The sequence below is a fragment of the Muscardinus avellanarius genome (genome assembly GCF_963383645.1).
Source record: "Muscardinus avellanarius genome assembly, chromosome: 17".
In the NCBI taxonomy this organism is placed as follows: domain Eukaryota; kingdom Metazoa; phylum Chordata; class Mammalia; order Rodentia; family Gliridae; genus Muscardinus; species Muscardinus avellanarius.
The window spans coordinates 29,123,598-29,150,616 of record NC_137803.1 but is presented as its reverse complement, the minus strand read 5'-3'; the positions used below and the strand labels follow the sequence as shown (position 1 = coordinate 29,150,616).

General features: G+C 45.6%; 1 protein-coding gene across 3 annotated transcripts in view; it reads right to left on the bottom strand.

Annotated features, from left to right (window-relative positions):
- Positions 1-11,127: 11,127 nt before the first annotated feature.
- LOXHD1 (lipoxygenase homology PLAT domains 1) overlaps positions 11,128-27,019 on the bottom strand; it is a gene marked incomplete at both ends in the record, with an annotated part of 168,985 nt that continues 153,093 nt past the window's right edge. For all 3 annotated transcript variants that reach the window (XM_080714787.1, XM_080714788.1, XM_080714789.1), the window contains 4 exons: positions 11,128-11,608; positions 16,906-17,064; positions 18,249-18,381; positions 19,407-19,577. In XM_080714787.1, the coding sequence (XP_080570913.1) occupies positions 11,128-11,608; positions 16,906-17,064; positions 18,249-18,381; positions 19,407-19,577 (944 nt within the window). The remainder of the gene's footprint in view (positions 11,609-16,905; positions 17,065-18,248; positions 18,382-19,406; positions 19,578-27,019) is intronic.

Here is a 27,019-nt window from a genome sequence, read left to right as displayed (position 1 = left end):
GCCCAAGCTCACATACTATGTATGGGCTCGAGTCTGTTCTCAGAAAAGTGTGGGCTCAGTGAACTAAAAAATTGCTTTCTTTCATAAGGTGTAAACAGAACCCATATCAATGAAGCTTTAAAAATAAAGTAATAGACATTATATTTTAAAGTTATTTTAGGTTTATGGTGACAATGAACCAAGAGCTTAGAGAATTTTCATCTGCCCTTCCCTTACTATACCCAATTTTCCCTATTAGCTTCTTGTATTTGTGTGATGTATTTGCTCTTAAAATGTGTTATTATTAGGAGCCAGGCATGGTGGCACATGCTTGTAAATCTCAGCATTTGGGAGGCTGAGACAGGAGGATCACAATTTGAGACTAGCCTCAGCTACTTAAGTGAGGCCCTTTGCAACTCAGTGAGACCCTGTTTCAAAATAAAGAATAAAAAATGGGGCTGGGGGTGTAGTTTGCAGGCAGAATGCCCCTGGGTTCTATCCCCAGAACCACAAAAAAATTAAAAAATTAAATGCGTTATTATTAAAATCTATAATTAAGCTGAGTGCCTATATCGCAGTGCTAGTTAGGTTGGGAGAGAAGGATCACAGGGTCAAAGCCAGCCTCAACAATTTAGTGAGGCCCTCAGTAACTTAGCAATATGCTGTTTCAAAAAAAAAAAGCAACAAAACTAAAATAGGGCTGCGGGTACACCTCAGAGGTAGAATGCCCCTGGGTTCAATTCCTAGTACCACAAAAAAATTCATAATTTACCTTATGTTAATGAACTATTTAAATTCCTAGTTCATATTTAGTGAAATGGACCACAATACCGTGTATATCTGTCCATACATTCCTGCCTATGTTTCTTTGATCCATGAACCAGGATTTTATTTTACTGTACTATGCAAGTGCTCTAGCACAGAGCTACCCCCCAACCCTTTTATTTTTCATTCTGAGACAGAATGTCACCAAGTTGTCCAGACTGGCCTTGAACTTGCAATCTTCCTGCCTCAGGTTCCCAAGCAGTTGAGATTACAGGCTTCTGACAAGTTTCTTAGACCCTGCCCTACCTGCCAACAGCCAGCATGTGAACGTGGGCACAACACCACCCTTCCCTGGTGTGAGTCAGCGTTTAGTCACTGCGACCAAAACGCCTGACAAACAGCTGGGGGAGGAAAGGTTTATTTTGGCTCAGGACTTTGGAGGTTTCAGTCCCTGGTCCTGTGGCTCCATCATGGTGGAAGGATGTGGCAGAGGAAAGCTGCTTGGCTCAGGGCAGCCAGGAAGAGAGGGAGACTCCTCAGAGAAGATAAACCTTTCTATGTGACCTGCTTCCACAGCCAGGCCCCACCTGCCAGCAGTCCGCTCAGCCATCAGTGTATTAATCCACCGATGACGACGTCAGAGCCCTCAGAATTCACTCACTCCCCCAATCTTCCTTGAACATGTGAGACGTCTAAGGATCTTCCAGATCCAACCCATAATACTGGTTTGCTAATGTGGATGGCAGACTAGGTCCAGCCCTACAATTCACAGGTCTCTGTGTACAGGCCCTGCCCCCTTTTGTGTCTGATTGTTCCTTTACTGTTTCTATTTACCCTGCAGGCCACCCCAGAGGGAAGGCTGGGCTACTTTCAGGGGTGGGGAGGGACCCAAAGAGTATTTGGGAGTGTGTATAAATGGCTGATGCCGTTTGCCCTAATGGGGTGCCAGTTCAGGATGGATACCTCAAGAAGCAGGGTGCCTAGAGTACTTACTGTCTCATCTCTTCCATTTGGAGCCCACATAATCAGAATTCAGAGAGGGTGTGTCTGGGTTGAGCTGAGTTAACTCTTGTCCAAAATCTTGGAGGACAAGAATTGTTTATCCAAAGGCCAGAGAAAATAGGATGGGAAGATTTTGTTTAACTTATTTAAAGAGTGGAGTGTTTTTAGACTTGGTGCAACAGTTGTATGTAAATAGCTCGTGCTAATTGCAAAGGAGCCTTATCTTTTCTCGAAAGTAAACCTCCAGGTACATTTCTTTGGAAATACTTTGTTAGTGGTTACTCGAAAGCAATACAATTAAGGTTCTCTCCAATAGTCTTTAATACAGATGTGTCTCTAAATCAGGTGAGGGAAGATGGAGCCTGTCACTCGATCAGCTGTCCTTATATGGAAGAACTTTCCAGGAGTGTGAGCTGTCGATACGCAGGGGACTTGGCGCAAGGATGCTCTTGCAATATCTGCAGGAAATGGAAGGAGGTGCCGAGGAGGAAGAGACCCATTTTTTTTCTCTGTTTCCTTTACCCTGAGCCCGGGTGAGGGCTTGACCTGAGGAGAGGTGGCATTCCAGCACTCCTTCCCACCACAGAGCAGCACTGGTGGAGACCCAAAGGTCATGTTGGCAGCAGGGGCTTTAGGGATGTGACAGGTTGGTGGAGCTACCAGGAAAAGAGCCTTCTTTACTCTCACCAGAGTTGGCTGTTGGGTCTCACCCTCGGGATTAGGATTGGGGTATGGAGCTCTGTGGGGGCTACAGGTAAAAGAATGTCTTTCTGCTGGGGCCAGGACTGTGGTGAGACCAACAAAGTGTTCCCTGGCAACATTTAAGGAGGTCCTTGCTCTCAGGTGTCAGCCGGGCACTTACATGAACCTAAGGTTGGGCACCTCCTTAAATTTCGCACCCCGAGCTCTTCCTTGCCTGACTCTAGTCCTAGTCCTTCTTTCTGCCCTGCCAAAGGGAGGGGGACTTATTGAAAAACCAAGCCCAGACCAGTGGCAGGTGGGTGAGACTTGGAGAGAGGTCTGTCCCTAGGGACTTCTCATGAGTGTCCCTTAGTCCTTTCTCAGGATAGAGGACAGGGTCAGGACAGCAGCCAGGTCTAGGCACAGCAACTGGGTGAGAACAGAATGCAACAGAGAATCGGCCTTTTCCTACTCTGTTCCAGAGGACCCTGTAGGTAGTTCTGCCTCTCCTTCCCACAGAGCCACAGTATGGAAAGGAGGACTGTAGGGCCTTAAACAGTGTCCTGGCACCCTCTAGAGAAGGCAGTGCCCAGCCCAAAGAAGGCTCATCGTCTAGATTGGTGTAAATGGAACCTGATAGATGACGAGTTCTGCAACACTCCTTCCTCTTCCGCTTCCTTTCTGCCACCATGATCTTACTCTCCCACCTCCTCCCTTGCTGCCCAATGAAGAAGCCTCCCATCTGCGACCCTCCATAGTGTGGAGGGCGTCAGACAGCCTGGTGCCCTCCCAGTTGTGTCCCTATGCCACTCTTGGTGAGTTAGAAGCCCTCTCTGGTCCTCAGTTCCTGTTCCTATACAGCAAGAAGGCTGGGCTAGCCTGGAACCTCCTAGCACCTATAAAGAGTGGACTCTTGGTCTACTTTACTTCCATCAGTAGAGCTGGGCATCTTCTGGCTTTGGGAGGCTCCAGTGGGGGGAGATTAGCTCTGGTCTCTCACCAGTACCTGAAACTGTTATCAGACTCAAATTTCCTTGCCTAAATCAGTGTTATCTGCTTTATTAGAAATTGGAGCTGTGCTGGAGGTGTGTTTTTTTATATGTTTCTAAATATGTGTCTCTAAGAGTTTGAGATAGCTTATGGGAATACATAAGTTATTTTATACATATATATACACGTATACAAAATACATTAAGTACATAAAAATCCAAAATTTAAAACACTATTACGTGGGAATAATAGTGAGACACACACACACACACACACACACACACACACACACACACAGAGCATGCTTGTTTTTTTCAGGTATTAGAATATTTGCACATGAATATACGAGAGATATATGAAATATCTCAGGGATGTGACCCAGGTCTATATGCAAAATTCATTTATGCTTCACATACACCTTGCACACATAGTCTGAAGGTAATTCCATATAGTATTTTTAGTGTGCCTGTCTTCTGACTACAACCCATAAAATGAAGCCAAGCATGAAATTTTCCACTCATGGTATCATATTGATGCTTGAAAAGTTTCAGATTTTGAAGCTTTTTTAGACTTGGAAATCTTGGATTTTAATTTTTTAGGATTAGGGAAATGCCTAACCTGTGTTCATATTTATTTGTTATCTAAAGCCAGAATGTAGAAAATAAAAACTGGAGATAACTCCCATTTAAATTTGAAGATTAAACCCATTTGATCTGGAAGCTTCACTTAAAAGACTATAAAAGAATAAGAAATACTTAAATCCACCAGGCACAGGAGATGAGAGATATCAACAAAATATTGTAAGATGAAAGGGTATAAATGAGAGAAAACCAATTAGCAGAGAAAAAAAAGTGATACCCTTAGGGCTCAAGTGTCATTAGAATGAGAAACATTAGCAATCCTCAAAGCAGGAGGAGCTGCAATAGGGGCATCATGGGTCTATGAGCAGTTAGACCCTGGATCCCTTCCCACCTGCACCAGGTGACTACCCATGTACTCACGCCCTCCAGGACCCCACTGCTGAGGAAGCCACTGTACTCTGGAGAGCTTAAGGGGAGACCCTGGACTGGGGACGGCGAGCTCAGGGAAGGTGGGAACTGCACAATGGCTGTTGGCATGAGTCTTACTCTGCACCCTGTGACCCCAGCATCCTCCTTTTCTGCGCTGGGAAGCTTTTCTGGACACCTGCAAAGGCACCACATGTGTCTTTATCAGGGGCAGGAGGCACCACAGAGCATCAGGCATTAGTGAACATTCACGATGCCCTCAGCAGGCTTGAGAAGCCCTTTTCCATGGTGCCCCCCTCTCTGTAGGGACTGAGGAGATGCCTTGGGGACTAAGAAGGCCAGAGTCCAAACACTCAGCTGCGGGGGGTTGACTTCCACTGTGAGTGACCCAGAAGAACTGGGGGAAGCACTCTTCTATATACACTGAAATCCTAGTTTGTGATCAAAACCTAGCAGCCCAGACTGAGCTGGAAGCACAAGTTCTCAGAGTCATGACTGAGGATATTCTTGTGGTGTCCCATCATTGTTAAAGCATTCACACAGGACTTTCCAGAAGAGAAGCGAGGAAGGATGCATCCAACCTCACCTGTTACTAGAAAGAGTCAGCTCACTGATCTGGGAGCCTTCTGCTAAGGGTGGGCTGCACAGGCCAGAACCCAGAGCTTTGGGAGCACTGGAGGCATCAGAAAGGTCAAGGTCAAGGTGCGTGTGTGTTTGGGGGGGGGTAACTGGATGGGAATACCAAGGAAAGGGAAGAGAAGAGGATGTTGGAGCCTGTCTTGACCTTTATAATTTAGCTCTGGAAGCCTCGTTTCACCTGATTCTTTCTGAGGCTGGAGTTGTCTTGGCAACCACCTGGCAGCCTCTCCCCCCACTGTGCTGGGGTGGCTCTCAGAGACTGCAATCTCTCTGAAAGGAGAAAGGTTCAGCTTCAGACTCTAGGACCCATAGTGTGACAGAGCAAGAGAGGAATAAGGAGTGTCTAGTCTCCGACCTGGTGAGTGGCAGGGCTGAAACTGAGGATGATAGCAGTTAGCACTTCCTAAGCCCTTCCCGGCACCAGGCAGTCACCATGCTGGGCTGGTTATACGAACTGCCCCACTTTTCTTTATAACAATTTATAACTGGAATCGTCTCCAAGTTTTATGGGGCAGAGAGGCACAGGATGGTTCTACGTCTTGTCCAGGGTCACTCAGTCAGAAAGTGAGAGTGGGGATTTGAACCTAGACTCTAGACTCTCAACTCTTATCCCATGCTGCTCCCCCAGGGCCCAGCTGTCTGTGACATAGTTCTTGACTCCTGGAATTATACCAGGGATGTAAGGAAGCTCAGAATGCTTGATTGTCTCCTCATTACACTGTGTCATCAAAGATGCTCCATCTCTCCCTGGAATATGGGGCTTGCGTTCAACTGCTTGCCATTCCTATACCCAGATGTCTCAGAGCAATTCACCATAAGCTCTTGCTCTCCCCTCACACCAAGCAAAACGTCCAGCAAAACCTGAACTGCTGCCTCCTTCACACTCTTCTCCATCTCAAGGAATGGAAACTCCACTCTTCCAGGTGCATAGATAAGAACCTTTTCAATGGTACCAACTCCTCTCTTGCTCTCACATTCAATCCCTCAGTAAATCCAGTGGCTGTGCCTTCAAAAGAGACCCAGAATCTGATCACTCTGAGTTACTTTCACCACCACCATCTTGGTCCAAGCCATCCTCGCCTCTCAGACTACTGCAGTACCTCCCGTCAGGTATCTCTGCTGCTGCCTTCTAGTCTCTTCTCAACACAGCAGCCTGAGTGATCCAGTTAAGAGGTGACTTAGATGATGCTTTTATCTGGGCACATCTCTTTCAGAGCACATGGTGGGGACTTTCAAGTACCTACGAGGTCCTATGGGGCTTACCACCACTGACCTTTTCTCCTGTTGGGTCCCTCTAACTCATGCTGTTCCTTTTCTTTTCTTTTCTCCTTCCTTCCTTCCTTCCTTCCTTCCTTCCTTCCTTCCTTCCTTCCTTCCTTCCTTTTCTTTCTTTCTCTCTTTCTCTTTTTGTTTTGTGGTGCTGAGGATTGAACCCAGAGGCATTCTACCTCCAAACTATACCCCAGCCCCATTTTTTATTCTTTATTTTGAAACAGGGTCTCACTAAGTTGCAGAGTGCCTGACTAAGTAGCTGAGGCTGGCCTCAAACCAGGTTCTTCCTGTTTTAGCCTCCCAAGTTCTGAAGTTATAAGCGTGCACCACCACGCTCAGCTAGCTCATGCTGTTTCTGCCACCCTGGGCTTCTCGGAAGTTCTCCAACATTCCAGGTTGACCCATGCTGTTTTCTTTGCTTGGATGCTTTCCTCTCAAATCTTAACATGACGTCCTCTATTCTCCTTTAAGGATTTACTCACTGTCAACTGGCTACCACCTCATTCAAAGTTGCAGCCCCCTCTCCTTCACCTTTACCTCTCTTCTCTACTTCATCTTTCTTCATTATGCATTCTATCTGACATGCCATAGTGCTTATTTATTTACTTAGATTTATTTATTTGTTTACATATCTCTTCTCCAATTAGAATGTAAATTCCACGAGGCTAGGATTTTTTTAAATTCTTTTGCTGGCTACTACATTTCTAGCTTTGCCTGACACATTGTAGATGTTCAATAAATATTCATTGAATGCATGAAAGGCCAGGAGTGACTTGTAGTATATGTCTTATACTGAACCAAGACTCCTGGTGTTGCCATTACCCAATCCCAATGAATATAGGAGCTCTCTGAGGCAAAGGACTCGATGGGGGAAGCCTTGAATAATCTTCTTGTCCATATATCCCAGGGCTGAATTTAGGGTAACTATCATCACATAATGTGTATGCCTCAAGAGAGTTTGAAATCTAGGGATCTTGAACTTGGGAAATCCATTACTAGAAGCTTGGGAAACAGGCCTCTGGAGAATGACCCAGACTGGCTAGGAAGGGGCTCTTGGTGAATAGTTGTATGATCAAGAAGAGTTTGCTTTAAAGTATCCTGATCATAAATGATAAGAATAAGCTTCCCAAGACCTTGATGAATCTCATAAGAGGATATATTCTAAGCCCTGGAATAGATCCATCTATCCATCCACCCACCAACACAGCCATCCATCCATCCATCCTTCATTCACTCAACACATATGTCCAGTACACTGTACCCTGCGATAAGTGCAGGAATCACAAAGATGAATTAGATCTAACCTTTCTTAGTGAAGTTGGAGGGATACATGAGGAGGCATACAATCCTAACATACTCTCATAGATATGGGAACAGGGTGGGCTCCTAGGTCTGTCTTAGGGGAAGGATAATGGAAGCTTTTCCTGGAGGTGAGCAGAGACTTTTATCTGAGACATAAAGAATGTGAAGCACAGGACCTAGTGAGATGGAGGCATAGAGACCCCAAGCAGAGGGGACGTTCCTAGCAGAGGCATGACAGAAGGGATGTGTGTGGCATTGCTGGAAGGTAGCATGCTGTGCTTGAAGCTGTGGGAAATTGCCCAAGACAGAGGTGGCCCAGGTCCCAGGAACTTGAGAAACTAGATGGGGGAGTAGGAGGTGGGAGAGGCTTTGTGGATAACAGAGCACACCTGAATGAACCATTGGTGTTAATATTTTTTTTTTTTTTTTGGTGGTACTGGGGTTCCTGGAAACCCTTCTACTTCCGGGCTACACTCCCAGATCTATTTTATATTTTTATTTGGAAACAGGGTCTCTTAAGCCAGCGCGGCTGGCTTTGAACCTGCGTGATCCTCCTGTCTCCTCCTCCCAAGCGCGGGGATTACAAAGTGTGCGCCACCATGCCCGGCTAATAGTTTTTTGTTTTTTTTTTTTTTTTTTTTTTTTTTTTTTAATGGGGCTTTCAGTAACAGTGTCATCAAATCCTGACAAGCCCTCTGAGGACAATGGAGCTGAAAGGAACGGGAAGGGAAGAGATGGTAATAAATTGACTAAACCCATGGGGAACGTGACTAAATCAGGGCCACTCTGTCCCAGGAATACAAAGTCAATGCTTATGGAACACTTCGGTAGCAGGATGAGAACACGAGGATCCTCCTGCACTAGTTTGGCTGAATCAAGGAGATGACAGATGCCACATTCTGTGTGAGGTCACCATGCAGCACTTGCCAGAAAAATGCGGCAAAAACTGGTTTGGACTCTGAGCTGAACAACTTCATCCAGGTTGTGATGGTGGATGTAGAGGCTGAGAGGGGGGCAATGGAGATGAGGACATTCAGAGAGCTTTTGGGGAGCCAAAAGCATCCCCTTCCTCTTGGAAGGGGATGCTTTTTAACCCCAGGCTGGTGACTGGGGCTTTATCAGGATTATTGGGTCGCCTCAGGGGCATGTGTCTGCCTCAGTTGAAACACAGTGTCCCATCCCTTTGGAGAAATTGCCGGGGTGAGAGATGGGCTGGTAGCCGAAGGCAGAGAGAGATGAGAGGCTTGAATGCCCAGGTTTTGTCAGAGCAAAGGGTGCAAGGGGCCTCCTGAGGGAGTCTTAGATCAAGATATCCTGGAAGGATGAATGCATACAAGTGCTTGGGAAAGAAAGCCCAATGCCTACCAAGTCCAGAAGGGAAGACACAACCACAATGGCTTCCCCCAAATAGGAAGCTGCCTTGTCCCTTAACCTTTGCCCCTGCCCTGGAGAAGTGAGAAACTAGAGGCAAAGGGCAGGATGAGGAGGTGCAGGATAAGACAGGGGAGGGGAAAAGATGGGACTGACTCATGAGCATGCATACCTTTCAAACACATGTTCACACATTGCACATACACAAGCACATACATACCCATCCCCCCCCCTCTCTCTCTCACACACACACACACACACACGCACACAAATGCATACTCACACTCTGTGCTGCAAGGCTGGGCTGATCTGGGAGCTGGGAGGAGGCTCCTTTTAAGTCTGACGCTTTGCCCTTTCTATTGGGACTGAACATTCATTACAGACTGGAGACAGGCTTTAGGCCTTCCAGCGGTTGTTGGGCTTTCTATTACCTATGAGAGTCCAGCGGAGTGGCAAGGCAGTCTGAATTTCCATCCAGACCAGAGGAAGAACCAGATCTAAAGAGAGATAGAAGTAGAGCTGTTTAATAATTGCTTTCCCTCTCTAAATACCCTGTGAAGCCTGCTTATTCCACAGGATAGGAACCCTCACGATTCGGTGTAGACATGTCATTAATAGCACACATGTATTAAATCATTTAGTTCTTATTATAACCTATAAAGTAGGTACTATTAGCATCCTCTCCCTTTTGCAGATGAGGAAACTGAAGCCCAGAGAGATGAAATAACATGCACATAATCTCACAATTCTAAAAGGCAGAGCAAGGATAGACCCAGACAGATTGCCCACAGTGCCTTGTGCTAAACCTCTCCCAGAAGATCTCAGAGCTCTCTGAATTTGCTCCAAAGTCATGAAGCCTCATTGAAAGTGTAGACCTGTCTGGAGTTGAGGGCACAGGTGACACAGGTGGCCCCCTCCTGGAGGAAGGCTTCCAGGCTCAACACCCCTTCCTGCTGCCCAGCTCTCTGCAGGAAAATCTAAAGTAGAGGCTGAGCTCAGCCAAGTCACACTCTACCAAGTCCAGAAAAGAAGACACCAACCACAATGGCTCCCCTCAAATAGGAAGCTGTCTTGTTCCTTAACCTCAGCCCCTGCAGGAGGTGCAGGATAAGGCAGGGAAGGGGAAGAGATGGGACTGACTCATGAGCATCCATACCTTTCAAACACACGTTACACACTGCACATACACATCACATACATACAAACTCCCTACGTGCTCACACACATGACCCCACCTCTGTGTTTCCCCTCTCTGTGAACGTCAGTCAAGGAGAGTGTGTGTACATGTGTGCATGTATGCATACACAGGGAGGCATGTGTGAGTGTCTGCTTGTGCATGGGTATGAGCACAGGTGTGTGGTTCTGTTGCCTCCCCATCAAGGTCATGTCCTCCTTGAGGGCAGAGACCATGTCTTCCCTTTGCTCCCAATACCCTTTTCTGTCCAACTATTGCCCACAGGTGACACATCCTAACTGGCTCTTCCAGTTGTTTTGAGGGCTGTCCCCCTTCACCCTACATCTGTCCCACCTTTGTTGCCAAGAACTGGGCTAGCCACAGCCGACCCTGGTTACTTTTCACAAGCTCTTTAATCCCCCCCCCCCAGACACTTCCAAATGTTTTTCTGCAATTTCCCCTGGATTTATTGGAACTGGTAAAAGCATACATTTCTTAGCAAGCAGATGCTAAGACAAGTTCTTTGTGGGGTGTGGTTTGTAATAATTTAATTAGCCCAGCTTTTTTTGGGAAAAAGTGTTAATTAGTTTTTGCTTAAAATACACCATCTTGATGGCCTCTCCTTCCCACTTCTGTCTCCTGGGTGAAGCCCCAATTTCCCATCCACGCCCTCTGGCAAGTCCTATCCTGGTCACCACTGTTCTCATAGGAAAAGAGATTCAAAAAGGCATTTTTGTGCAGCCATGGATTATGATTCATGTTGATTATGATTCCTGTAGGTCCAAGACTCTGGGAGAAGGGCTTCACAAGTAGCCACTCACACAAAGTGACTTTATGAAGTTCTCAGAGGCCTTCTGAGTACTAGTCCTGCTCCTGGAGGTGGAATCTTAGGTAAGGCTGCTGAACATCAGAATCGGGGCAAGAAGATGCGTCCAAGTGAATGTCTCAGACAGAAGGAAAGAGGTCTCTCCAGGTGAGTCCATCCCCCCGAGACTTGTCTAGCCACCTGCCGCAGGTGAAGATGGTGGCCACCCCGGTGCTGGTGTTGGTGACCTCCACCCTATCCACCAGCCAACCCGAGTAGTAGCCACTGCCGTCATGCTCTAGCCGAACCTTGCGCAGCTCACCCAGCTCCAGGGTCTCCAGGAAGAAGCGGTCCGTGCTGCCCCGCTCAAAGAGGTTACGCATTTTCCTCTTTAGCTCCCTCTTGCCCGTGTCCCCATTGGCCCCAAAGATGGTCACAAAGACATTGGCATCAGTGCCCGCCCCCGGCTCATAGCCCGTCGTCACAATGACCTCATACTTGACAGTCACTAAGCTCTGGATCTTGCTTGCAAAGCTTTCTGTCGTCTTGGTGACCTCGAATACCCTGAAGTACTTCCTCTTCCTCTTGAGGGGGATGAGGCAGTCACAGTTAAAGAAGTACCTGGCAGAGAGGTAGGAGAGAGAGGGACTCAGAGGACACAAGCCAGCCCTGCATCCTTCCCCATTCAGAAATAATTTCTTCCCAGGATTCAGCCCAAGGTTGGAAATGTCTGTGCCAAAATAGGAGTAAAGGGTTCATCTCAAATTTTACAGTGGAGTAATATCTCATCCTTCTAGCTGCTCTGTGATTTTTCTATTTTTTTCTTGTCCTTTACATTTCACATCCAATCCATAATCAAAATCTGTTGAGCATATCTTTAATGTATACCTGTAATGCGTCCACTTGAAAAACTACCCAGCATCTCACTGTCTGCCCTGCTCTGGTCCAAGCCACCATTTCCTATCTGAAGAATATTAAGGACCAACTAACTGGTCTTCCTACTTTTTGCTCCCAAGGTTTTAAATGAAGAATCATTACAGTTTCTTCCCACGCTAAGTTGCTAATATTTTAGCAGGTTTGGAAATAGAGAGTCATGGCGCTGGCCATGACTTCAGAAATGTAGCAGTAGAAGGGAAGAATCAAACCCTTGTTTAGATGAAAAACAAATTTTTTTTGGTGCTGGGGATTGAATCCAGGGCCTTGAATATGCTAAGCACACACTCTACCACTCAGCTACACTCCCAGTCCTTAGATGAAAATTCTTACAGCAATAAGAACTTGGTTCTCTGCATTCTTACATCTTATTAACTCCCACAAACAACCCTGAGCATCATCCTCCCATTCATAAAAGGGGCAACGAAGGCTTGGAGAAGAAAATGACTGTTCCAGATGACCCAGAGCCGGGGGCTGTCTGGCCCTAAAGAGCAAGCCATTGAAAGGTGCTTCACAGAAAATCTTCATTCTATGTTGAGATCTTTCTCCCACCAATACATTTGGATTGTTATTACATACCAAAATTTCTTAGAGGGAAATCTACTTGCATTTTTTGTTTTTAAAGTCTTTTAAAGACATTTTTAAACGTCTTTCTTTATGCATATGACTGCTGATATACATAATTCTATGCAAATGCACAAGTGATATGATCATATACATGCTTTTCCAAATGTACTATTTTTTCTGTTCCTTTATGCTTGGCTCAATCGCTTTTCTCCCTACTTTTCACGTCAGCACCCCACCTTTACCTCAAATAACCCATGTAACAATTGAGGGTACAGCCTGCCAAATTCCCCTCCGCTCCCCCCAACTCTTCCCAGGCCCACATGCAGCACATAGGCATATGGAATGTCAGTGTTCCCTTTACTAAACAGCTTCATATAAGACATGTTTCCCTGCATATTGCTTTTCTCACTCAACAATACTTCCTGGGAATTGCTCCAAGTCATCTGGTGTATTTAATTCATTATTTCGAATGGCTAAAAAATATTCCCTTGGTGAAGCTATAAGGAAATGTTTTCTAATAGACATAATTAGAAGATCTCCAGAATGGATTTAAGGTCTTTGTGGAGTCAAGGCTCCGGCTGGAAATGGGAATAGGTAGCCTATAAGACTAAAGGCCAGAGCAGAGGTGAGCAGAAAATAATGATCTATATTTAAAACCACGTAGAATGTGATCATCTTTCCGTGCATGTCACATATGTGAGGTTTCAGAAAAACGCCAGAGAACAGAGTCAGCAAAATGTTCACGGTGGCCGTCTCCGATGGGTAGGGTTTCAGGGACATTTTACTTTTTTTTTTTTTTTAACCTAGTTTTCTGTATTTTTTTATTTTAATGGTCATGTATTAGATATGCTATAAGGATTAAACAATAAAGGTATTTAGGGCTTAAAAAATAAGCAAGCCTCTTCCTGTGCGTTCTTCCATGGAAATCAGGTGGATATTGGTGATGAGTGAGAACTGGTGAGAAAGGTAAAGAGCACCCTGCACAACCAGGGGCGGAACTGAGAAAGGTTGGAAGATGGAAATCTCAGGTTATGGTGCTTTTTAAGAGACTGAGGTTAAATTCATCCGTAATTCATGGAAATTCAAACGTGGCTAATGTGGCAGTTAGAAAGAAACTGTGGACACGTGCCTAGTGCTGAGTGGTTTTCACGTGGTAGAATGTAAATGCGTTCTAGAATGGTGCCATGTAAATAGCCCCCGTGATTAAGCCCACCTGCAAAGTTGCCCTGCTAGATAAAGGTGATATTTCTGGGAGGAGAGAATTCTCATCCCTCAGACAACACAGCTTGAGGCCAACATGGGCAGGCAGAAGGGCTAGAATTTCTGAGAGGCCTCAGGCTGGCACCCTGCTGTGCGTCCTTGAGGGAGCATCCAGCTCTCCTCCCAAAAAGCACCCATACTTGCTTGAGACCCCACAGCTGTCTGGCGACAACTCTTGTATCCAGGAACCCAGCTTCCCTTCACCTCTTAAACTCCTGGAAGAACCCCCTCCCCACAGACCCTCCTCTAGTCTAGTGACATGCCAACAGGCCACATTCTGCCACTGTGCAGGAAAAGATGCTTCCCTCTGAAAGGCTGCTTCTCCCCAGTGAACACAAAATCCTACTATTTAGCTCCAGCTGGGGGCTGGGCCTTCCTCTCCCCTTCCTCCTGAGAACAGAAGGGACCAGGAGGTGCTGAGGTTAATAGCACATGTGTTTCTCTCTCTCTCTTTCTTTCTTTCTTTCTTTCTTTCGTTCTTTCGTTCTTTCGTTCTTTCTTTTCTCTTCTTCTTCTTCTTCTTCTTCTTCTTCTTCTTCTTCTTCTTCTTCTTCTTCTTTTCTCTCTCTCTCTCTCTCTCTCTCTCTCTCTCTCTCTCTCTCTCTCTCTCAACATATTCAGCTTAAATGTACCTGGAGTTGTGGCTACATAATTTTAATTATTTAATTTGGTTTATTCTAGGGGTTTGCAGAGGAGCTGCATCAACAGCCATGTCCCCTGTGTTGGGAGGCAGCACTGGACTTTGACCCGGCCCTCACTGGCTGGGTGAATTAACTGTCAGGATTGGTCTCCCTGGCTTTTCACCAGGATTGGGTAGCGCAGCCATGCCTCACAAGATTTATTATATTCAGAATGGTTTTTTGTTTGTTTGTTTGTTTTTGTTTTCTGTGGTACAGGAGATGTAACCCAGGGGCATTCTACTTCTGAGCTACACCCCAGTCCTATTTTTTTATTCTTCATTTTTTTTAGATTAAATGTTTTATTGGTGCATTGTATTTATACATCATAATGGGGTAAAAAATTGTGTAGACATAAATGCACACATCACCCAGCCAGCCCCCACCCAGTCCCCAAAATCATCTCCTCCTCCTCCTCCTCCTCCTCCTCCTCTTCCTCCTCCTCCTCCTCCTCCTCCTCCTCCTCCTCCTCCTCCTTCTTCTTCTTCTTCTTCTTCTTCTTCTTCTTCTTCTTCTTCTTCTTCTTCTTCTTCTGGTGGTACTGGGGTTCTCTGGGCTACACTCTCAGACCTATTTTATATTTTTATTTGGAAACAGGGTCTCACTGACCCTGAGCTATCCTCCTGTCTCCACCTCCCAAGCACGGGGATTACAAACAGGGATTACAAGTGTGCACCACCACACCCAGCTGTTTATTCTTCATTTTGAAACAGTGTCTCACTGAGTTGCAAAGGACTTCACTATATAGCTGAGGCTGGCTGGGAACCACAATCCTCCTGTCTCAGCCTCCCAAATGCTGGGATTACAAGTGTGCACCACCAGGCCCAGCTCAGAATAGATTTTTTGTTTTATTTTTAAATTTAAAAAAAATTTTAATTTTTGGTAGGTCTGAGGAGGAACCCAGGGGCATCTGACCTCGAAGCCACACCCCAGCCCTATTTTTTTTTTTTTTATTCTTTATTTTGAAACGCAACTCACTAAGTAGCTGAGGCTGGCCGGGAACCACAATCCTCCTGTCTCAGCCTCCCAAATGCTGGGATTACAACCGTGTGCCACCACACTGCCCAGCTCAGAATGGAGTTTTTAAAAGAGCAACAAATAACATAGCAGGCCAAGAATGAAGTTACTGTGCACTGCATTGTATATTTCTTCAAATATATGTTTTGGAGCTGGAAATCCCAACATGATGGTATTTGGAGATGGGGCTTTCAAGAGATAATGAAGATTAGGTGAGGTTATGAGGGTGCCTTTATGATAAGATTATCACCCTTTATAAAAGAGAAAGAGGCACTGGAGCTGGCTCTGGGCCATGTGAGACCACAGTGAGACGGCAGCCATCTCCAAGTCAAGACGAAAGTCCTCCCCAGACCCCGACCATGCTGCCACTCTAGTCTTGGGCTGTCAGTGTCCAGAACTGTGAGCAATAGATGTCTATTGTTCATGCCACCAACCCTTACTATTTTGTTATGATAGCCCAAGCTAAGACAGAAGCGTGGAAGTCAGAACACTTTCCTGATGTTCAGTCCAGGAGAGCTAACTGCAGGGAGCCTGCAGGTCACGAATTGATCTTCTCTGAGATGCTCCTGACGGCCAGACTCTACAGACAGGGATCTGCCTGGGTCTGGCAGGACTGCTCCCAGCTGCTGCTTCTGTACAGGCAGTGGCCACCTTCCCAGGCACAGAAAAGGTTCCCGTGTATAGAATGAGCAGGACTAGCCCTAGGAGGGGGCAGCAGGGGCATTTGGTGGGATGCCCAGCAGGCAGCAGCAGGCTGGCCTTGTGGGCTGCACCCTCAGAAACAACTCACTCTTCCCAAGTCTTGTCCTTGACTTTCCCTGCCCACCCATACCTGGCTTCTTCTAGATGGTTTCCTGGACCTAGAGCCCAGGGCTCATTCTGGCTTCTAGCATGGTCACCAGGTGGTTTTAATTAGACAAATTGATAGCTGTGTTTATGTTGCCAAGGTAACTAAGGGTCTCAATCCTCCAGAAATGCCAGAAATTCTCCAGAAGGCCCTGATGGAAGAAATGCTGAGTCCCTGGTCAGGGCTGCCTGGAGGCAGGAGAAGTGTTAGATGTCCCACTGGTCACTGGTCCCTGTGTTGCCCACAGGGACACTCTCACTGTGGCTGCCTAAGCAGCAGGCTTCTAAGCAGTATTTCTGTGTCATTATAGAGGGAGGGATGGAAAGGCTTTGCTGCCTGGCCTCCTTTCCCTTTCTCAGCATTCTTTTAAGGAATCCTCCCTTAGATGAATGTTCAAAGGCTGGACGTGCCCAAGGTCATCTAGTCCACTGCCTCTGGCAGGAGACACATGGTTCACATAGCTTCAGACAAGACATCTGCTGCTTCCCGTTCTGCCTTATAGGCCTCCTGAATGGGGTGACCTTGACTTTGAAGGGGATACTTCCCCACACCCTGCCCTTTTGCTTACATCCAGCCTCAGTCCCTGGCCCATGCTCCATGGCCGGCACTGTACATACACATTGTTGTACTCCATCTCGGTGATGGTGATGGTCTTGACATGCCAGACCAGCTCTCTCTTGGGGATGAACCGGTCCTCCCTGGCCAGGTGGCCCACACAGATGGAAGCGATGTCCCCCAGGTAGACACTGTCAAACTCAAATGTGTCTGTGGTACCCCTGAAGGAAGCAAAAGTATGGCCAATGAGATGCTCTTGCCCACTGAAGAAGGCAGGCATTTGTTGAATGCCTACTGCATTCCAGGGCAGCATGGCAGGCAAGACCTGATGTCAGCCCTGATTCCTTGAGGGATTCAGCCTAGTTTTGGAATAAGACAACAAAAATTTAAAAGCCCTATCAGGTGCCTGGTCCCAGCACCAATGAATCATAATGTTAAGCAGGCTGGACTTGGGAGGACAGCGAGGCCCTGGCTGTTGACCTGAGGAGGGTGGGATAATCAAAGAGCAGAAGGAGAAGGGAAGAGACCCTGATGCAGACCGGTCTTTGCGAAGTCATGGGCTTGGAAGAGTGGGGTGTGGAGATGCAGCTGTTTGAGAAGAAATGCCTGCCAGCTTGGGTAGAGTTTGGGTTCAGAAAAGAAAAGAGTAACGGAGAGGTAGCAGTGTGAGCAATCTGTGGTGGTCTGTCTAAAGAGATAGGTGTGCCAGTCTAAAGAGATCAGATTTCATTGTGATGGTGGGGGAATTTTAAAAAGATGTTTATTTACACTGAATGTTTGTGTCTCCTTCCCTGAAAGTTTATATGTTGAAGACTGACTCCCAGAATGATGGAATTTGGAGGTAGGATCTTTGGAGATCGTTGAGGGACTGATGAGAGATCATAGGGTAGAGCGTCTATAAATGGGATTAGTGCCTTTATAAAAGAGAGCCTGGAGAGCTCACTTGCCCCTTTTGCTGTGTGAGGATACAGCGAAAGGATGGCCATCTCTGAATCAGAAGTCAGGTCCTCATCGGTGCCTTCATCTTGGACTTCCAGCCCTCAGAACTATGAGAAATAAGTTACTGTTGCTTGCAAGCCACCTCTCAATGTATTCTGTTGTAGCAGCCTGAGCAGACCAAGAGAAGGGAATTCTGGAGTTCAGGGGCAATGGACACTGTGCAAGCAGTTCTGGATGGAGGGCAGGTGCAACAGGCAGCTGAGCAGCTGGAGGTGGTAAACATGTAAGTTCAGTGTCTCCATGGCCTAGGTAGTTTGAGGTGGGCAGCACAGGACCGGCACCCAGGAGCTTCTCAAAAAGTACCTACTGGTTAGGACAATCTGTAGACACATGGCTCCTCCCAAGGGGGGAGATGGTTGAGGTCCCACTCTTACACACCCCTTCCCCTGTGAGCACCCCTCCCTACTTCCGAAAGGCCCGCTGTCTGGAAGAATTCTCCACAAGAAACTCTTTGGATCGGTTCTTCCTGCCCTCCAGGATGAGCCAGACGTTCTCCCTGGTTTCACCCCCGTTGCCCGTTTCTATGACGATCTCGTAGGCTGTAATGGAGGAGGTGGGAAAGGTCAGCAGAGGGAAGCAGACACCCACACTGGAAGCACAGTCCACTCCCTCATGGTCATTCATCTGATCTTAGGCTGTGATTGGAGGTGGGAGGCAGGTAGCATTACCACAGCCAGGTAATTAGAACTGCTTGATTCTGGGGCGGCAATGATAGTTCCCATCTTATTTATAGGAAAGACCTCTTGGCTGGGCAAATATGGGAGCCACTGGAATGAAGTAAGATGTGGGATGAATTCTTGAGAAGCACTGGGGCCTGGCTGGATGAGTCCCTAAGAGGCAGCAAGGAGATCTATGCTAAAAAGAGAAAGGAGAAGCAAGCCCAGCTATGGAGATCATGGAGCAAAGAACATCAGGAGAGCCTTGGACTTGCTCTAGCACACAGCCCCACTTCCCCCTGCCTCAGCGGTCACTCTGCCAAGCCTCATCCCAACCTCCTCGCCCTGATGCTCCATTTATCCTGTCAGCATCCACATTCACTCATCCAGTCTCCATTTCTCTGGTTGCACGTTGGAATCACTTGCAGAGGCAGATGTTCGAACAGGGTGGGGGGAGGCAGCTTCTAGGACTACTAACACCAGCTAGGGATGAAGGCTGAGAACAGAGGCCCACAGGACCACAGGAGAGGGGACAATAGATCAGCCTAGAGTACCAGCCAGGCACAATAAAGACGAGACATCCTGGGACAGTGCAATGGGCCTTAACCTTTTTGTGTTTTCATTTTTTCTTATCCATGGCATAGAAGTGTGAATTTGCACCCTACCATGGGGTTTCTAGGACCTGATGGAAACACAGGTGTGAAAAGCCTTCACACATATGGGGCTCTGTTCAAGCACCAGGGGCAACTTCCCCAAAGCATTTCCCTCTCAGGGCATCTGACCCTGCAGCTGTACCCAACTCTGCTCATTGCCATGTCTTTCCCGACCTCCTCTCCAGCCAGCCCTCCTTTAGCTCAGAGGCAGACCAGGCTCATAACCAGACTGGTTCCCACAGTGTCCCCACATACTGGTCTCTTCCAGCTCCTCACGTATCTCATTGTTGGCACATGCAAAATCTCGAACCGTCTGCCCGTCGCCTTCGCTCTTGGAGAGCCAGCAGTCACACTGGAAGCGGAAGGTCTCGTCACGGGAGTTATCCTTCACGTCAACATAGCTCAGGTGCCAGCCAGGAAATATTCCTGTAGAGAAGGCATTGTGGGGATTGGGAGCTGAAGATGCTCTCCCTCCCAGAATTCCCTCCCTTGACCCATAGGCTGTGTGCCCCTGGACACATTCTCTGTCCTCTCTGGGCCTCAGCCTCCTTACTGATAAAATGGTAGGTGGGTGAGCTTGCTTTGGAGGGCTCCTACAGCCGAGAGGATAAAACCTTTAACTGGGGAATCATGACCTGAAGAGGATTTGTGCATGGAATTTAAGAATCTATGGACCCTAGGAAATTGTGCTGTAATTATACACAGATATTTTACCAAAGAGTGGGCTCATAGTTTTATTAAATTCACAATGAGGTCGCTGACCTACGATGTAGAACTTTTTGAAGTTTCCAAACCTGAATAATCTTCTGTTACCTCCTAACTCCAGTATTCAGGAGCTCATGTCCATTATTCTTCCAGAGTTAGTTCAGGTATCAACTCCTCCAGGGAGCCTTCCCTCAGGTCCCCATTGCCCACTCAGCCTGATCAGGGATCCTCCACACTGCTGGAAGACCCTGTGTCTGCCTTCACCACACCCTGACCACCTGGGGTTGTCATAGTTTACACATGTGTCTTCCCCCAGACCAGGCGCACTTGAGGGCAGGAATTACAGGCAAGTAGTTGCTCAGTGAATGTCGAATGAATGAGTTTGCTATGTCTTTGGGGTCTTTGACTGAGCTGTTCAACAATCATAAGATTTAGAAGCTGTCATTTCTTTGGGATAGGCTGCTAAATTTGACAAGTTTTGGCCTGATCACGAGCATGAAGCTGCTTCTGCTATAATTGGCAGGGCTTCCCTCGGAAGTGTTCCCACCACAGCACAGCTGGCAAGCATGGACCGATGTGCATTTGCCACAACAGCTGTGCGTTGGCTACACTGTGCACTGCTTTGGCTCCTCTGCACTCTTCAAGTCCTTGAGAACTCTAAAAGTAAAGGGCTTCACGTGGAGGAAGTCCCAGTGGCCTGGCTGGATGTGGTGATGACCTTTGCTGCTCATAGTATGTCCACAAGGCAGCCTCACAGGACCTCTACTCCCATCCCTTGTCCTCCCATGCCATCTGAGGTGGTGGGGACAGCCTTCCTCTAGGATCAGACATTGCCCAAAGCAACAACTGCATACAGAGCCTACCTCTGGTCTCCAGGGTCTTGTAAGCACAGGAATGCACAGATATGGATACACACTTCCATGTCTGGACTGAAGGGGGCATATGTTAAGTCTCATGGAAAGGGCATACATATTGGCATCATTTCAGATTTTAGAGGTATTTATTTTTGTAAATATAGATCTATCCTGAAGTAGAAACTGCCCGAAACAATCAAATTAAAATTTAAAACACTTCTGTTGAGGTAACCAGTAGTGAGTTATTTTATGAGCAAACTTATTTTTTAACTCAATAAACCTTGTTTACTCTTCCACATTAGGTGAAACCCCATCTGTAAGATTGCAAATGGGCTGCTTTCTGAGATGGTTCCTGAGCGTATAATGGAACTGACGGTGGTACTTAGCAAGCCTCAACACATCCACTCTGGAAATGATGCAGATAAGGCCTATTGAAGCCTTTCCCCTAAAGGCTTCTGGAGTGGAACATAGAAAGGAAGAGGCAGGTAAAGAGGAAGGAAGAGAAGATGGAGATACAGCAGTGATCCTATTGGAAGATGTGCCTTCTCCCATCCTCTACCCCAATGCTACATGTTCTGTCTCACCCCATCTCAATTCTCTTTTAAATTTCTCTCTCCAGGAGTCAGTTGAGGGGTTAGGCTGGTGCCAGGGTCAGTGAGGCTGGGACAGAGCCTGCCTTGAAGCTAGGCTGGTGCTGTGGCCACCAAGGCCAGGATCTGAGCCAGCCGAGGGGTTAGGTTGGTGTGGGGGCCAGTGAGGCCAGAATCGGGGCCTCCCGTGAGGCTAGGCTGCTGCTTGAGCCAGCGGGGTCTGGATCAGTCCAGAGGGTAGCCAGGCCACTACTGGGGCTGTCAAGAGTGGGATCGGTACTTGCAACGCGGTATGCACAAAGAAATATCGCAGAAAATAAAAACCAGATGCTTCCCCTAATCAGCAATAACTAGGAGGAAAGGGGCAACAGGAAGAGGTCGAGCTATAGAAAGGGCCCTATAGTGAAGCAATTATGGTGACCAATCAGAGGGTATGGAATAAGGGAGGACAGAGCCTCTTTAAAACTCAGGAGGTACATAAACAAATGTATCAAAGTTAATCACCAAACAAGCATGGGATCACTTAGGGGGAGGGAATGGGATGGGGACTGGATGAGGGCTGATTGGATGATGTGTGCTTGTATATCCTCTCAAGTCTTGTATTCCAATGTGATGTATGATTACAATGCACCAATAAAAATAAATTAAATAAAAAATAAAAGTAATTAGTAAATAAAAAATAAAATAAATTTCTCTTTCCTCTCTCCCCTCCCTGATCTCTCTCCCCTCCTCCTCCTCCTCCTTCTCCTTCTCCTTCTCCTTCCCCCCCTCCTCCTCTTCCTCCTCCTCCTCCTCCTCTCTTCTTCTTCTTCTTCTTCTTCTTCTTCTTCTTCTTCTTCTTCTTCTTCTTCTTCTTCTTCTTTCCTCTTTCTCTCTCTTTCTCTCTCTCTCTCTCCCCCTCCCTCCCTTCTTCCCTCCCCCCCTCTCTCCCTTTCTCCCCCTCTCATTGAAACCAGGGGCATTATGTCTCCAAGCCAAACCCCAGCTCTTTTTATTTATTTATTTTTTTATTTTGAAACAGGGTCTTGCTAAGTTGCTGAGGCTTGGACTTGGACCTGCAATCCTCTTGTCTCAGCCTATTAAGTACAGGAATTTCAGGTGTGTGACACTGTGCTCAGGTCAATGAATATATTTTCACACCAAAAACAAACAAAAATCAAGGTCAAATTCATAAAAAAAACAAACTCCTTCCATGATAAGTAGCCGGCTAACCCTGACTTCTCCGATACAAAAAAGGGCTTAATCCTTGGTTCTGGGCCCACTGCTTTGAAAATGTTGGGAGTGATTCACAGGGTGCCAATGCTGAGTTTTTACCATTAAGAGTCTATCAAACATGCAAGTGGAGAGACCGGCAGTTCCGGGCAGACTGATGTCATGTGCCTGGCTTTGACGGAGACAACAGGACAGTTATGGTTTGGCTGATTATGTGGTCAACATAATCAGTGGACACCTTGCCTGACTCTGGTGGACCAACAGGGAACCATCTGTAACTGACTATTAGAGAATCCACTTCTTTTCAAAGCCTCCTCTTGTAGGATTCTACTCTACTGTTTTGTTTTTAACAGACAGCTGGCAGGTGCGTCACAGTTTGCCACCTTGCCTTTTCACTTGCAGACAACCCATGTCAGAATGGCAGCATCTGGCTTGAACTTTGTCACCGCTGCCTGGTGTTCACTGTATGCACCTGTCCACCTTGTCCTTGCTGGTGGATAACTAATTATTCTCCAGACTTTTCTCCCATACACGATAACATTATTAATATCCTTGTGTGTGTATCATAGTCATCTTTTAAATTGGTAAGTCAGATTTTTGTCATTTCTCCACATGAAACCCTCCAGTGGCTTCCCTTCACTGTGAGTTAAATACAAATTGCTCACCAAGAGCGAGGTGGATTGACACAATCTAATTCCCTTCTGCTCCTCTGATTTCATGCCATACTACTCACAACCACTTACTATATTCCACCTACACTCAACTTCTTCTTATGCCTTGATGTATGAACCCCTGTCTTGCCTGGGGAACTTTGCCTTGACTACTCTATCTGGAGTGATGTGCCCAGGTTCTAAATGCCAGCACTGTCTTGTCACCAAGGAGTCAGATCACATGCCCTGTCTTTGGGAAAGCTTTTGTTTATGGACCTATTTTCAGGAGTTTCCTCATCTCTGATTACTTGCTATCACTCACCATATACCCACTTGGCAATCTAACATAATTCTGTTTTTATTCCCTCCTATGTTGTATTGTTCATTGCTTTGTAAGTCCCACTAGAGCAAGAGACTTGCCTGATATCTCTACCACATGTGCCAATGCTGAGCAAGCACACTGCTTGGCATGTTATCTAATAAATGTTTGTCAGATGCATGAGTGTGTACTAGGTCTAAAGATGGTAGAATGGCACTGGTGGGAGAGAGAGAGAGAGAGAGAGAGAGAGAGAGAGAGAGAGAGAGAGAGAGAGAGAGAGAGAGAGAGAGAATCTGTGTCCCATCTAGGAGGAAGGGCCTGTCTTAGTAGAATTGATTATTTTACCTCAAATGTGATAAAATTTACTTTCAGAAAATGGTTTAAAAACTCAACCACTGTGGGGTTCCATTCTTTTCAGGCAGAAGGAGACAACAGACTCTGAATGGGAGAGAGGCCGGCAGCTGGATGCCCCTGGATTTCAGCATGCCACCTACTGCCTGTCACTCTTCAGGAGCTTTGTACATTAAATGTTATAAAGGACTGTAAACATGTAAATATTTAGGACCTTCAGCCTAACTCCATTCAATAAGGAAGAGGCCATATGTAAATCCCTTATCCCAGCAAGATGGATCTGCTAGAGATCCCTTTGGCATCTACCTTTCTCATGCTCACTTCAAGCTAGTCCACAGCCCCAAATGCCTGCCTGTTCTCAGGACAACTTAGTCTCACCTCATTCATGAGACCCTCTGAAATTCCCTTGCATGTTTATTCTCTTGGTCATGAACACAGATATTTTGAGAAATGTTTGCTTTTGGGGCCATGACTGTGCATTCTTTTATGACTATTTTTATATGTATGTCTTCTCCAGTTAGATTTTAGGGAGTGGAGGGAGTGGAAACCGTGTGTGTGTGTGTGTGTGTGTGTGTGTGTGTGTGTGTGTGTGTTGCTGGGGATTGAATGCAGGGGCATTCTACTTTGAAGGTATACCCCCAACTCTATTTTATTTTATTTGAAACAGGGTCTAGCTAAGTTGCTGAGGCTAACTGTGAACCTGTGATCCTCCTGTCTCAGTCTCCCAAGTACTGAGATTACAGGCATATGCAGCCACATCCAGCTGTTATGTACTCTTAAATATATCATAGGGTCATGGAATTAGCATTCAACAAACAGAGAAGTGATATATTACTTTCACATTTAAAAACGAACTGTTAGCTCTTTATTTCAGTGCAAACCATCAAGGATTCAGCTCAGGTAGAAAGAGCCACTTCACCAGGTAACTTCTTCTTTAGAAATAAGCCATGGAAAGCTAAAGATTCCTCTGAATAATACGTTTTCAGAAAAATAGATGGGTGGTTTGAAGTGAGATATGGGACCATCATGAGCCCTACCTATGGAATAATATAGGGTTCTGTCGTTTTTCAAAAATCATTTTCACAAGTGCATTGTCTAAAAGGCTGTCCAGGGTCACACTCTAGGACATGGCAGGTCTGGTTTCCCATCTCTGTATATTAACTTAACAAAGCATGTTATAATATCTCCATGCCTCAATTTTTTCACTTGTACAATGTGAGGGTTAAAATACATGATTTCTGAGATTCTCTATATTTCAATGAGTTTACATGATTCAAAAGAAGATTTATTTATTTGTTTATTTATTTATTTGGTGGTACTGGGGTTCCTGGAAGCCCTTTTACCTCCGGGCTATACTCCCAGACCTATTTTATATTTTTATTTGGAAATGGGGTCTCTTAAGCCAGCGCAGCTGGCTTCGAACTTGCACAATCCTCCTGTATCCACCTCCCAAGTGCAGGGATTACAAGCGTATGCCACCACGCCCGGTGTTATATCCATTTATTTTGTGGTTGAAATATTCTTTATCTCACAAGAATTTTAATTTAACCAGAGGAAGAAAGAAGAGCAAGATGAATTAGAAAGTAAATACTCTAGTTATAATTTGTTCAATATTGTAAAAGCTATCTGGGTAATGGGAAGAATTAATCATTTATCTTGATTTTCCTCTCTGAACTATATTTCATGGTAATCAAATAGCCTTAGGAACAATTTTTTAAAGAGAATCCCAGCTAGTAAGTAGGTAGTAAATGACAGAATAATAAAGTCCCATTTGTAACTCTAATTGATCATCACTGGATAAAGCCATTAGATAAAGAGTTATAAGAAAAATTTATAATGAAGCAATCAGTCTCACAACTGCTATTTGATGTTAATATGAGTAAGAATGGGAATCCCTGTCTACTTTACACTGATAAACAGTATTTCTACAGTATACAGTACATAGAAAATTTGAAGTGTTGAGGAAACTTACATATTACACACACTGGGGAAATTCATGATGAAGTAGAAATTGAATGACAGAAGCCATAAGTATGACAATGGTCACGTGATTTTGTAAAAAAGATGTTCATTTTAAAAGAAGAATATACTAAATATGTTTGAGGTGAAATGACATGAAGCTTAGGATTTATTTTATAGCCTTTAGTAAGCAAAAGGAAGTCACAATAAGAAAAAGGTTAGAGCTGATGTAATAAATCATGATAATTGTTGAACTTTGGTGATAGGCACATGCAAGTTCATTATACTAGTCCATTCACTCTTGTGCGTGTTTAAAATTTTCATCAAAACAACTATTGATTACACAAATAAAGAGAAAGATCTATTCAGGGAAAGAGAAAGTTGTTATACCTTAGCACTAAACGTTTGTAACCTCACTTACATGGTATGTATTCAGGAATCCTCATCTTTTTTGTGGAAGACTCTCAAAATACATTTTTCCTCATAAATTTCTATGCATGCATTATGTACATATGGGAGAATAGCAGTGCCAATCTCAGTGTTCTGTATGAAGTGGGGGAGTGGGGAGGGAGCCCAGGGGAAACTCAGCAATGGCTGTGTGCACAGATGTCACTACCACGCTGAGCTACACGATGATGTGGGACCATAAGACTGTGATGCACAAAGAAGAGTATCTTTAAAAGTATTTTAATCTAGCCAGGTGTGGTGGCACACACTTGTGACCCCAACATTTAGGAGGCTGAAACAGGAGGATTGCATTTTGAGGCTAGCCTCAGCTACTTAGTGAGTGCCTTTGCAACGCAGTGAGACCCTGTTTCAAAATAAAGAATAAAACATAGGGCTGGGGGTGTAGTTAGGAGGTAGAATGCCCCTGGGTTTCATCCTCAGTGCCATAAAAAAAGAAAAAAAAGTATTTTAATCTCAAGTATTTTAAAAGCACTTTAAACTAAATACAAAAATATAACACAGAGAGAACTTAAAGATCTCTTGCTTGTATTAATATTTAAATTTTCATCCCTAAAGGGGAAGGTTACTCTAAAGAGAGAGTTGGGCATAGGGCCCTGACTTCTCTGGTGCTCTCATGACCCTAGTATTTCAGCAACTTGGGCTTAGAAAGGATATAGAGGGGGTTTTTTTTGTTTTTTTTTGTTTTTGTTTTTTTTTTTTGCTGAGCCTGAAGGCCTGCCAATGGTATCATTCTGCTTTCAGAATCTAAATCTGGCTGGAG